This window comes from Sus scrofa, chromosome 15 (assembly GCF_000003025.6).
Source record: "Sus scrofa isolate TJ Tabasco breed Duroc chromosome 15, Sscrofa11.1, whole genome shotgun sequence".
Taxonomy (NCBI): domain Eukaryota; kingdom Metazoa; phylum Chordata; class Mammalia; order Artiodactyla; family Suidae; genus Sus; species Sus scrofa.
In genome coordinates, this window is record NC_010457.5 from 121,048,352 (window position 1) to 121,060,744 (window position 12,393).

The 12,393-nt window shown below is 46.8% G+C and overlaps 1 protein-coding gene across 1 annotated transcript in view; it reads right to left on the minus strand.

The window, feature by feature from the left end:
* CFAP65 (cilia and flagella associated protein 65) overlaps positions 1–12,393 on the minus strand; it is a 40,860-nt gene that overhangs the window by 21,987 nt on the left and 6,480 nt on the right. Inside the window, 8 exon segments of the mRNA XM_021075441.1 lie at positions 478–837; positions 1,082–1,282; positions 1,775–2,040; positions 2,374–2,596; positions 3,107–3,252; positions 3,516–3,715; positions 3,904–4,070; positions 4,535–4,637. Of these exon segments, the coding sequence (XP_020931100.1) occupies positions 478–837; positions 1,082–1,282; positions 1,775–2,040; positions 2,374–2,596; positions 3,107–3,252; positions 3,516–3,715; positions 3,904–4,070; positions 4,535–4,637 (1,666 nt within the window).

Here is a 12,393-nt window from a genome sequence, read left to right on the forward strand (position 1 = left end):
TCGTGGCAATGCCAGGGATCAAACCTGCATCCTCATGGATCCTAGTCGAGTTTGTTACCCCTGAGCCACAATGGGAACTCCTTCCTGACTCTTTTAGAGGGACCACTTCCTACTTCAAGGACTAGAGAGAGGCCAGGAGCACCCCACCCCGACCCAAGCCAGGAGCCTCATCATCAAAATGTTTCAAAGGGCTTGAGCCCCACTGAGTGCTCCCTCTGGAGGTGGTGGGAGGCACAGCAGGTAAGACATACTCAGATGGGCCAAGTCCCTGGGCCCAGGCCCAGGCAGTCATGACCCTGGGAGAAGACAAACCACTAAGGCCAGTGTCGAGCCAAGAAGACAAGGAGAGGGAGGAGCAGGACCTGGCCCGGGGAGGATGGATCCCACATCACCCCGTCACCCCCACCGGCCCCACACTCTGCTGTTCAGGCTCCAGGGCAGAGAACCCGCTTTCCCCATCTTGTCTGCCCCACGCACCTTATAGACAGCGAAGCCTTCCAGCTCCAAGGCATACAGGCAGTTGGGGTGAGGCGGCTGGAAGTGCAGGCGCATGGCCATGGACTTGAGGGGGGGCACGTCGCAGGTGTTGGGGGTCACCCAGAAGGGGCAGTCAGACCTTCGTGTCCAGGCCACAGTGATCTTGCCGTTGGTGTGGTTCATCAGGCACAGGGGGACAGGGTTGGGGTCCTCAGGCCTGGGGCAGGCACCAAAGTCTACCTCGACAGGCTCAAGACTGACAGGTGGGGGGAAGATGGCCATGTCGTTGGTGCCATCGAAGAAGTATTCGGTCATGGGTGGGATGAGGGGATACTGCAGGGCTGGTACGTCCTCCAGGTCCTGCTTGAGGAGCGACAGGTGGGTGGGTGCCCAGCTGCCATTCTCCAGCTGTTGCCCCTCATCCCTCACCTCCCGTGCTCCTTTCTGTGAAAAGGCTATAAGAGCTCCACACACGTCACCCACCGCCCCCAACCAAGGTACCCACAGGGCCTGGGCATGAGACTGCCCGTGAAATGCTAGGGAAGGGGGCATAAACCTGGGGAGGGTAGATGGCTCCCGGGGGTCCCAGAGGGGTCCATCGAACCTCGATGGGAATCATCAGGGCCCCGTTCTTATCCTGCTCCAGCTTCTTCTCCCTCAGCATGATGCCCAGAATGTCGGGCGGGTAGAGCGTCAGGCCCCGCGCCAGGTGCGTGCGGTACCAAGCGAGGTGCTGTGGCCTCAGGATGGCCGGCTTGGTGCTGTCTGAGTGACAGGTCCCAATCAGGTCCAGGAACAGCGGGTCCTGCGACATTGGTCTGTGTGAGGCTGGGTTTTGGCCTCCACTTGCCACGTTGGCCAGAGGCCAGCTGGTCAGGACAGAGTTTGTACCACCTTGCCCAGGGGCCTGGGTTGGGGTCACCACTTCCAGACTCTCTGCCCTGCCCACACTTCATAGGGTGAGGTCCAATCCCTCCTACCCCAGCCATGAGGAGCAGCAGCAGCAAAGTCTCCAGCCTGGCAGCAGTCAGGGCAAATCTGCCCCCCCCGCCCATCCCCCTACCCCTACCCCCCCCACCCCCGGTTTGGAGTGAGCCCTCATGTGCCCTTGGCCGTGCTCTTGCTCCAAAAGCCAGGCTGCTTCCCTGGAGGAGAGGATCCAGGCAGGCAGTCCTAGAAGTTCCAGAATACAGGGGACTGAGCACCTAGTATTGTCTTCATCTTTGGGCCTCAGACGGGCCCCTCCAACTCCCAGGAGACCCTCTCCTCACCGCCCCCTGCCCCCTCCCCAGTTCACCTGGTGATGGATGAGGCAGGCCACCCGCCGAAAGTAGATGATGGGGTGAGTGGGCTGGAAGGTGCAGTGCAGGGTTATGCGGGCCTTGCCCACCAGGGTCCCGAAGGCAGGTCTGATGCTGAAGACACTCTCCTGACAGTCGATGGCGAACTGGAAGTGGGCTGTGCAGTCTGACTTGTTCTCAATCCACAGAGTCTGCTCCGAGCGTTCCCCAAGGTTGACCCAGCTGAAGTCGATGCAATGGTACTGCAAGGACACATCAGGACCTGGGCACAGGAGACGGGGGCTCTGAGTGGGCCCTGCCACCTGGGTGGGGCTGGGGTATCAGAAAGGGTACCACTGATGGGAGGCGGTGTCACCTGGAGACAGAAGACCTGGCATTAGGTTGGAAAGGCCTGGAGCCCCAGAGGCCTGAGCCGACCTCCGAGTCACGGGGATGAGCATGAAACAGTATCTCCAAGTGTCTGCAACTGATTCCTCACCAGGCCCACCAGGGGGCAGCAACACCTAGGCTGTGGGCAAGGAGCAGGCACTTGCCAATCCTAAGCCTGAGCTGCTCGGGTCTCCAGAGGGAGGCAGTGACCTGGGGTTGCCAGTACCTCTACAGAAACCAACAAGTTTGAGCAGGGTCTGCGAGGCACCGCCAGAGGGCATGATGGACAAGTAGTCCATCGTCCTGATGTCCAGAGTCTCCGGGTGGAAGAACACCGACACGCATTTCTTCTCTCCTGGGAGCACGACTCCGTGGGCCACGGGGCACCAAAAGGCCTGGTCTTTGGCCAGCGTATCTGGGGCCATTTCGATCCTGAAAGAGGCGCTCACCTGTGGGGCCAGGTGGGGGTGGGGGGGGGCAGGAGTTAGGTGACAGGGCAAGGCGGTCTACCATTACCAAGGGAGTGCCCAGCCAAGGGGGTGAGGGCAGCTGATGCCCTGCCTGTGCCACTCATCAGTTTTGATCGTGCAGCAAGGTTGCCTCCACCTGGAGGAAGGAAGGGGCCAAGCCGGGTACCCTGCCCTGAGACCACCCAGAGGGGGCACCTTTTTCTTTTCCCAAAGGGACCATAAAAGCAAGCAGTGATCCTGGCATCAGAACAACCTTAGGGCTGCCCTTGGGGTTGCTCTGTAGGGTCAAGGGAAACCGCAGCCCAGACCCTGGCTAAGAGGAGAGGGGACACCTGTTGACACCTGTTGACACACGAGTGTATCAACAGACATGGGTTACTCGAGGCTTGCAGCATTCTGTACAGGGGGTGGGTTTTAGGAGCGCCTGGCCCTGTGGCCCCTGAGTCCTGCCCCAGCTCCCCTCCATCCCCACATGCACAGGATGCTTACCGCTGACGGGTTATATAGCTTGATTTGCCTCTCAGTGGTGCAGCCCACAGCAACAGAGCCGAAGTGCAACACTTTCTGGAAGCCCTCGGCCTCCTGGTCCTCTGGGCGCTTCTGCTTTATGCTCACCAGCAGCTGGGCACACTTGGCTGTGTAGAGATGGGGGAGTCTTGGGGAGAAACCCACCGGGGCCTCTGTGGCCTTATTTGAAGAGCCCCTCAAAGAAGATAGGTGTCCCTAAGGTGGCACCAAGGCAAACCAAGAAAAAGGCAAAGCCTGTGGGGCTTGGGGGAGGGTAGGAGGCTAGAGGAGGTCCCATGGGGGCTAGGTTGAGGGAAGGGGCACACTGAAGCTTTGAGATCCAGGTAAGTGCAGTGGGGGCTCTGGGGACAGCCGATAGGTCAGGCCTCACCTATACCCCGCAGCTGAATGCTGCTCTTCTGCTTGCTGCCCTCCCCGTACCAGCACGTGGCCTGAACGTCATAGATGACAGCCATCAGGGGCTGAAAGGTCACCTTGATCTGGCAAGCCTGGCCTGGCTCCAGCAGTCCCGTGTTAGGCAGCACCTGGAATGGGCTAGGGGACTCCCAGGTGAAGAAGGTGGTCAGGTCCCTAGAGGGGGAGGGAAGGTCAGAGCCACTGGGCTCGCTGTGACCCCTGCCCCTGCTCCAGAAAGGCTGAGATGCTCCCCGCAGGCTCCCTCCCCTTCCACCCGCAGACACGCAGGTCTCTCCTGCTCCCAGGAGCCCTCCTCGCAGTTCTCACTCTTCCCGCCTCTGAGCCTCAGCCACTCCCCTCACCCCACATTGTCCAGGCAGAACCAGGCCTCGGCCGTGTCCCCCATGGCACACATGGGCAACTGCAGGGACGGTGGGCAGATGAGATTGTGGCGAGGCAGGGTGGCCCGCAGGTCCACACGGAACATCCCCTCTGCTTTCTCAAACCACAGCTGGTCCATGTACTCCTTCTGCAGTGTGGGGGCGGGGAGGCAGAGGCAGTCACTGATCAGGGGTACCTGGGGGGCACTCAGGGCCCTTGGCCACCCTCCCACACCGCCACTGAGGGCTGGGCTGAGCCACAGCCTCTATCTCAGTCTCTGAGGAGCAAGTCGATTACCTGTGCTCCAGCACCGTCTTGCTCTCAGAGATATGGGGCTTCTTTGGTGAGGAACCAAGTGTTCGGGGGAATATTTTTAGAGCCAACACAGTAGCATCGCACCCCCCCCCCGCCCCCATATCCAACAGGGAAGCCCCCTCTGTCTAATGAGATCAGGGTCTGAGCCTCTCCAGCGCTTCCCAAGCTGGAGTTTGGGCTCCGCCTGGTGGGATGTGGGTGCAATGGGGGAGCTCCTCATGGCTCTGCCCGGCCCCCTGCTCCGAGGTCACTGTGCCTGTGGTCTCCCTGCCCTCTACTTGCCGTGGCAGCCCTTACCTTCTCCAGGGGCCGGAAGATGATGGGGAGGGAGAGGGTTATGCCTGGGCTCAGGAAGATGGGCTGGGGGATGACCGTGAAGAAGAACTTGGTCTTGGGGGGCCTGTGAGAGGGAACCAGGGGAAAAGGGCTTCAGGATCAGAAAACTAGAAGAGGCACAAAGATTAGGGAAGACCCTGGAAAGCCAAGCCAGCTTGAGTCCATGGGACTTGTCTCCTCATCCTACCACCTTTCCTGCAGACCTACACTCCAGGATGCCACAGCATTGATGAAAAGGCACAGGGGCAAGGGAGCATCTCTCTACCTCTGATGCACACGGTGGTCAGTGGGGCCTGGGATGCCGAAGGCTGCCCTGATTTAACCCAGTCCCTGAGCACTTGGCTGGGGGAAATCAAAGCAGACAACAGAGGGGCCAGAGATGCCTTTCCAAGCAGAGACCTTGGCAGAGCTGTAGAGTTCCGAGGTGGGTCAAAACTATAGATACTGCAGGAGTTCCCATCGTGGCTCAGCGGCTGACGATCGGACTAGTATCCATGAGGATGTGGGTTCAATCCCTGGCCTTGCTCAGTGGGTTAAGGATCCGGTGTTGCCATGAGCTGTGGTATAGTTTGCAGACATAGCACGGATCCCACATTGCTGTGGCTGTGGCTGTTGCCGTAGGCTGGCAGCTACAGCTCCAACTGGACCCCCAGCCTGGGAACCTCCAAATACCATGGGTGTGGCCCTAAAAAAAAAAAAGAGAGGAAGAGACAAAACTATAGACATTACAGACTTCAAAAATATTAATAATATTGCCCAAGACTCTATACCGATGTGTAAAAATTTAGATAAACACATTCCTAGAAATACATAATTGACCAAAACTGACTCAAAAATTATACATTTTATGACCACCCTACCCAAAAATTGAATAGTCAAAAATCTTCCCACAAAGGAAACATCAGGCCAGACGGCTTCATAGTAGTCATACCAAGCATTTGATAATTCTAGCCTTGTCTTCCCAATGACAGAAAACAAGGAAACCCTCCCCAAAATATTCTATGAATGCATCATAACGTAGTTATCAAAACCTGATAGTGGGAGTTCCCACTGTCAGAGGAAACGACTCTAACTGGTGACCATGAGGTTGCATGTTTGATCCCTGGCCTCCATCAGTGGGTTGGGGATCCGGCACTGTTGTGAGTTGTGGTGTAGGTCACAGACGTGGCTCAGATTTGGTGTTGCTGTGGCTGTGGTGTAGGCTGGAAGCTGTAGCTCTGATTGGACCCCTAGCCTGGGAACCTCCATATGCCACAGGTTCAGCCCTAAAAAGCAAAAAAGCAGAAAAAAAAAAAAGATAAAACCTGATAGTTATGAGAAGAAAGGAAAATTACAAGCCAATATCCTCCATAAACAAAATATTGGCCAAAAGAATTTAGCAATATGTACAGAAAGAATACTCAACCATGACAATGCTGGCTATTCTAGGACTACACAACTGGTTTAACACAGAAAATCAATTAATGTAATTCACATACTAACAAACTAAGAAGAAAATAATCAAATGATCATCTTAATAGAGAAAAAAATTAGATAAACTTCAATATATGTTTATGAGAAAAATTCTCAGCAACCTAGAAATAGACGGGAACTTCCTTAACCTGATAAAGTCTAAAAAAAGAAAAAAAAAAAAAAAAAACAACTACAGGAAACATCCAAACTAATGGTGAAACTCTGGAATCTTTCATATTGCAATCGTGAACAAAACAAGAATGCCTTCTATAACCACTTCTGTGTAGCACTTTCCTTTTCAGCAGTGCAGAGAGGGAAAACAGAAAAGGAAAGGATACTGGGTTGGAAAGAAAAATGACATTTTAATATGAAATATGAATGTGTGCCTGGAAAAAAGAAAAATACATTATTAGAATTAATGTGAGAATTTATCAAGGTTGCTGGATATGAGATTAGGGACAAAACATCCATATTTATCAAAATGACTTTTTTTTTTTTTTTTTTTTTTGTCTTTTGTCTTTTGGGGCCACATCTGCGGCATACGGAGGTTCCCAGGCTAGGGGTCCAATTGCAGCTGTAGCTGCCAGCCTACACCACAGCCACAGGAACACAAGGTCCGAGCCACGTCTGCGACCTATGACACAGCTCATGGCAATGCCAGATTCTTAACCCACTGAGTGAGGCCAGAGATCAAACCTGCAACCTCATGGTTCCTAGTTGTATTCGTTTCCACTGCACCATGACGGGAACTCCGAAAATGGCTTTAAAAAAACCAGCAACCAGGAGAAAGTGAAAAAACTTTCAAAGTATCATACTTAGCACCATCAAATAATTAAAACAGAGATAAATCTAACTAATCATGTGTAAGCTCTCTACAGAGAAAACTTTACAGTTTATTGAAAGACACAAAGAAGACCTAAATTAATTAAAAAATAAACCATATTCACAAAAGATTTAATTTTTAATGATGTCAATTCTCCCCAAATTGATCTGACTGATCTGTATTTCAATTAAATCCCAATCAAAATTTCAAAAAGTTGTTGCGTGTATGTGTGATAAGCTGATTTGAAGATACATATGAAAATTCAGGGAGTTTCCTTCATGGCTCAGTGGTTAACAAACCCAACTATGATCCATGAGGATGCAGGTTCGATTCCTGGCCTTGTTCAGTGTGTTAAGGACCCAGCATTGCTGTGAGCTATGTAGGTTGCAGATAAGGCCTGGATCTGAATTGCTGTGGCTGTGGTGTAGGCTGGCAACTGCAACTCTAATTCAACCCCTAGCCTGGGAATTTCTATATGCCATAGGTGTGGCCCTAAAAAGCAAAAAAAAAAAAAAAAAAAAAAAAAAAAAAAAAAAAAAGAGAGAGAGAATGATGTTGGACAACTTACACTACAAGATAATCACAATTTATTATAAGCTCTAATAATTAATTCAGGATAATATCTACTAGCCCAGGGAGAGACAAAACAGGAGTTCAGAAATGGATCCAGGATGGCCAGCAGGCACATGAAAAAATGCTCAACATCACTAATTATTATAAAAATGCAAATCTAAACTACAGTGAGGTACTACCTCACATCAAGTAGAATGGCTATCAACAAGTCAACAAAGAACAAGTGCTGGAGAGAATGTGGAGAAAAGGGAACTCTCTTCACTGTTGGTGGGAATGGAAATTGGTACAACCACTATGGAAAACAGTATGGAGATTCCTCAGAAAACTAAATTTAGAACTACCTACCATATGATCTGGCAATCCCTCTCCTGGGCATATATCCAGACAAAACTTTCACTGAAAAAGATACATGCAGTGCTATGTTCATTGCAGCACTATTCACAATAGCTAAGACATGGAAAAAAAAAACAAAAATGTCCATCAACAGATGAAGGGATTAAGAAGATGTGGTACATATATAAATGGCATACTACTCAGCCTCAAAAAAGGACAAAATAATGCCATTTCAACAACATGGATGCAACTAGAGATTCTCATACTAAGTGAAGTAAGTCAGAAAGAGAAAGACAAATACCATATGATATCACTCATACATAGAATCTAAAATATGGCACAAATGATCCTATCTACAAAATAGAAACAGATCATGGGCATGGAGGGCAGACTAGTATTTGCCAGGGGGAGGGGGAAGGGAATGGGGTATATGGGGAGTTTGGTAGATGCAAACTATTACATTTAGAATGGATAAGTAAGGACATCCTGGGAAAACAGGGGTGAATGTGGCTTGTTGTGAGGGAGGGACATTGAAGGCAAAGCTCTCAGGAATATTCAGCAGCTGCCTTTCTCTGGAGGGGGCCATTTTGGGAAAATCTGGCCCCACCCTTCAGTCAGTGCTGAGAAGCCCCAGGGCAAACAACAATCCAGGTGGGATCACAGCCCACCCCTCAGTAAACAGGATGCCTAAAGACCCCTCAGGCACACAGCTGCCCCTAATTCCATCCAGAGACTAAGCCCCACCCACCAGAGGGATTAGAATCTGCTCCACCTACCAGTGGGCAGGCATCAGCCCCTCCCATCAGAAGCCTTCAGCAAGCCCCCATACTACTTCAGCCACAAGGGGGGCAGACATCAGAAGTAAGAGAGGCTACAACTCTATTATCTGTAAAAAGGGCACCACACCAAAAACCTATAAAAATGAAAAGACAGAGGATTATAACCCAGATGAGGGAGAAGAAAGATCCCAGAAAAACAGCTAAGTGAGGAGGAGATTCTCAGCCTCCAGGGAAAAAAAAAAAAAAAAAAAAAAAAAAAAAAAAAAAAAAAAAAAAAAAAAAAAAAAAAAAAAAAAAAAAAAAAAAAAACTAGACTGTGATGCTGAAGATGATGCAAGACATTGGAAATAACTGGAGGCAAAGATGGATAACTTACAAGAAACACTGACCAAAGAGATACAAGATATAAAACTTAAACAAGAAGAGATGCGAAATACAATAACTGAAATAAAAAATTCACTAGAAGCAGCTAACAGCAGAATACAGGAGGCAGAAGAACGAATAAGCGAGGTGGAGGACAGATTAGTGGAAATTACAAATGTGGAACAGAAAAGAGAAAAAAGATTGAAAACAAATGAAGAGAGTCTCAGAGAACTCTGGGGCAACGTTAAACACACCAACATCCGTATTATAGGGGTGCCAGAAGGAGAAGAGAGAAGGGGACAGAAAAAATATTCCAAGAGATAATAGCCAAAAACTTCCCTAAAATGGGAAAGGAACCACTCAAATCCAGGAAGCACAACGAGTACCATAGAAAATAAACCCAAGGAGGAACACCCCAAGACACATTAATCAAACTGACCAAAATTAAAGACAGAGAAAATCTTGAAAGCAGCTAGGGAAAAGAAACAAGTAACATGCAAGGAAACCCCAATAAGGTTATCGGCAGATTTTTCAGCAGAAACTCTGTAGGCCAAAAGAGAGCGGCATGATATACTTAACGTGATGAAAGGAAAAAACCTCCAACCAAGATTACTCTACCCAGGAAGGCTCTCATTCAGGTTTGAAGGAGAAATCAAAACTTTCACAGATAAGCAAAAGTTGAGAGAATTCAGCAACACTAAACCAGCCTTACGACAAATACTAAAGGAACTTCTCTAGGCAGAAAAGAAAACACAGCAACAGGAAACAAAAATTCCACAAATGACAAGGCTCACCAATAAAGGTATATATATACAGTAAATATACAAAATCATCTGTGCACAATTATACCACCAAAATCAGAAATCATGAGAAGAGGTGGGTACAAACGTAGGACACTGGAGATGAACTTGCAAATAGGAGAACAACAGCTTAAAACAATCTCATATACATATAGATTCTTATATCAAAACTTCAGAATAACTGCAAACCAAAAATCTACAATTGATACACAAACAAGGAATCTCTGGAGAAGAAATATATCTCATAGTAAATAAGTGCATAATCCACCATGAAGGGGGTCATTTGACATCATTCTTGGAATGCTGAAGTCTCCTTAGATCTGATTCTGATTTCCTCTCCATCAAAGAATTTGTGATAATTATAATTAAATAATGCAACTGTACAATTAAATAATACAGCTCTACAATTGTATTATTATTATCCATTTCTCTCCATGGTACAATGTAAGGTCTATGATGTCTTGTTTATCACGTACCTAGAATGGTGTAATGCCTACATTGAAGAATCAATAAGATGTAACAAATTGTGAGGACATATTTATATAGTTACGCTGTTTTTTAACCAATTTATGCATTTTATATTTTACTTATTTTCAGAGGGTGTATTATTTTTGTTATTCTTACTGGTTAAGTTGTTCTTTTTATTATGCTATATAAAATATTTAATGGTAGAATGGATAATGGGATACTTATTACAGCACAGGGAACTATGTTCAAACTCTTGGGTTAGAAAATGATGGAAGACAGACAAAAAAAAGAATGTATATATATACATACATGACTGGGTCATGAATGTATATATATATATGCATGACTGGGTCACTTTGCTGTACAGCAGAAATTGAAGGAACACTGTAAATCAACTATCCTTTAATAAAGAAAAAAGAAATGTATCCATACATATATGTACACTTGATATATATCAGTGGTGGGGGAGACCATGAAGGAAAGTATGAACTAAATTTTTTGTTGTTCAACATAAATGATGTTGGGACAACTGGGCACTTGGTTGATGGGGGAAAAAAGTCATGGAATCCCTACTTCAAAGTATTTCCAAAAATCAGTTCCATATAGATAAAAGACAAATGTGAACAGCAAAATTATAAGTCTTTAGAAGATACTATAGGAAAATATCTTCATGACCTAGGCAGGGATAGAGAGACCTTCTGAAGCAAGACACAAAAAAGCATTAACTGTAAAGAAAAAGAGAGGTTCATTTGATTTCTTTGAAATTAAGAACTTCTTTTGTCAAAAGACATTCATGATCAAGGAACAAACAAGTCACCAGGTTGGAGAAAATATTCATAATACATAACTGACAAAGGATTAGTATTCATGATAAGAACTTTTATTTTTAAAAAGTTAATCTACAAAGAAGATATACAGATAGCTAAACAGGCACATGAAAAGATATTCAACATTGCTAATTATTAAAGAATTATAAATCATTGAGATATCATCCCACACCTGTCAGGATGGCTGTCATCAAAAAGTCTACAAACAACAAATATTGGTGAGGATGTAGAGAAAAGGGAATCCTTGTACACTGTTGGTGGGAATGTAAATTGGTGCAGCCACTATGGAAAACAGTATGGAGGTTCCTCAAAAAACTAAAAATAGACCTATCATATGATCCGGCAATCCCACTCCTGGGTATATATCTAGAAGAAACAGAAACTAATTGGAAATATATGCACCCCAATGTTCATAGCAGCATTATTTATAATAGCCAAGACATGGAAGCAACCCAAGTGTTCATTAACAGATAATTGTGTAAAGAAGATGTAATACACACACACACACACACACACACACACACTGGATTATTACTCAGCAAAAAAAGAGTAAAACTCTGCCATTCGCAGCAACATGGAAGGACCCAGAAAATATTATGCTCAGTGATGGAGTTCCTGTCGTGGCTCAGTGATTAACAAACCTGATTAGTATCCATGAGGACGCTGGTTCCATCCCTGGCCTCGCTCATTGAGTTAAGGATCTAGCATTGCCATGAGCTATGGTGTCTCAGATGCAACTTGGATCCTGTGTTGCTGTGGCTGTGGCGTAGGCCAGCAGCTATAGCTCTGATTCCACCTCTAGTCTGGGAACCTCCATATGCAGCAGGTGCAGCCCTAAAAAGACAAAAACAAAGAAAAGAAAAGAAAAAAGAAAGAAAATATTATGCTCAGTGAAATGTCAGAAAGTCAGACAGAGAAAGACAAATACTGTATGATATCACTTATATGTGGAATCTAAAAAATAAAACAAATGTATGTAGTAAAACAAAAACAGATTCACAGATAATAGAAAACAAACTAGTGGTTGCTAGTGGGGAGAGGAAGGAGGAGGGGCAAGATAGGGGTATGGGATTAAGAAACACAAACTACTATGTATAAAATAGATAACATAATGAGAATATATTGCATAGCACAGAGAATTATAGCCTTTACTTTGTAATAACTTTTAATGGAGTATAATCTATAAAAAATACTGAATCACTATGCTGTACACCTGAAACTAATATCACAAATCAGCTATATTGCAATTTTTCTTTTTCTTTATATGCCACACCTGTGCATATGGATGTTCCTGGGCAAGGGAAAGAATCTGAGCTGCAGCTTTGACCTTTGCCACAGCTGCAGCAACCCGGATCCTTAACCCACCTCACTGGGCCAGGGATCAAACCTGAACCACTGCAGA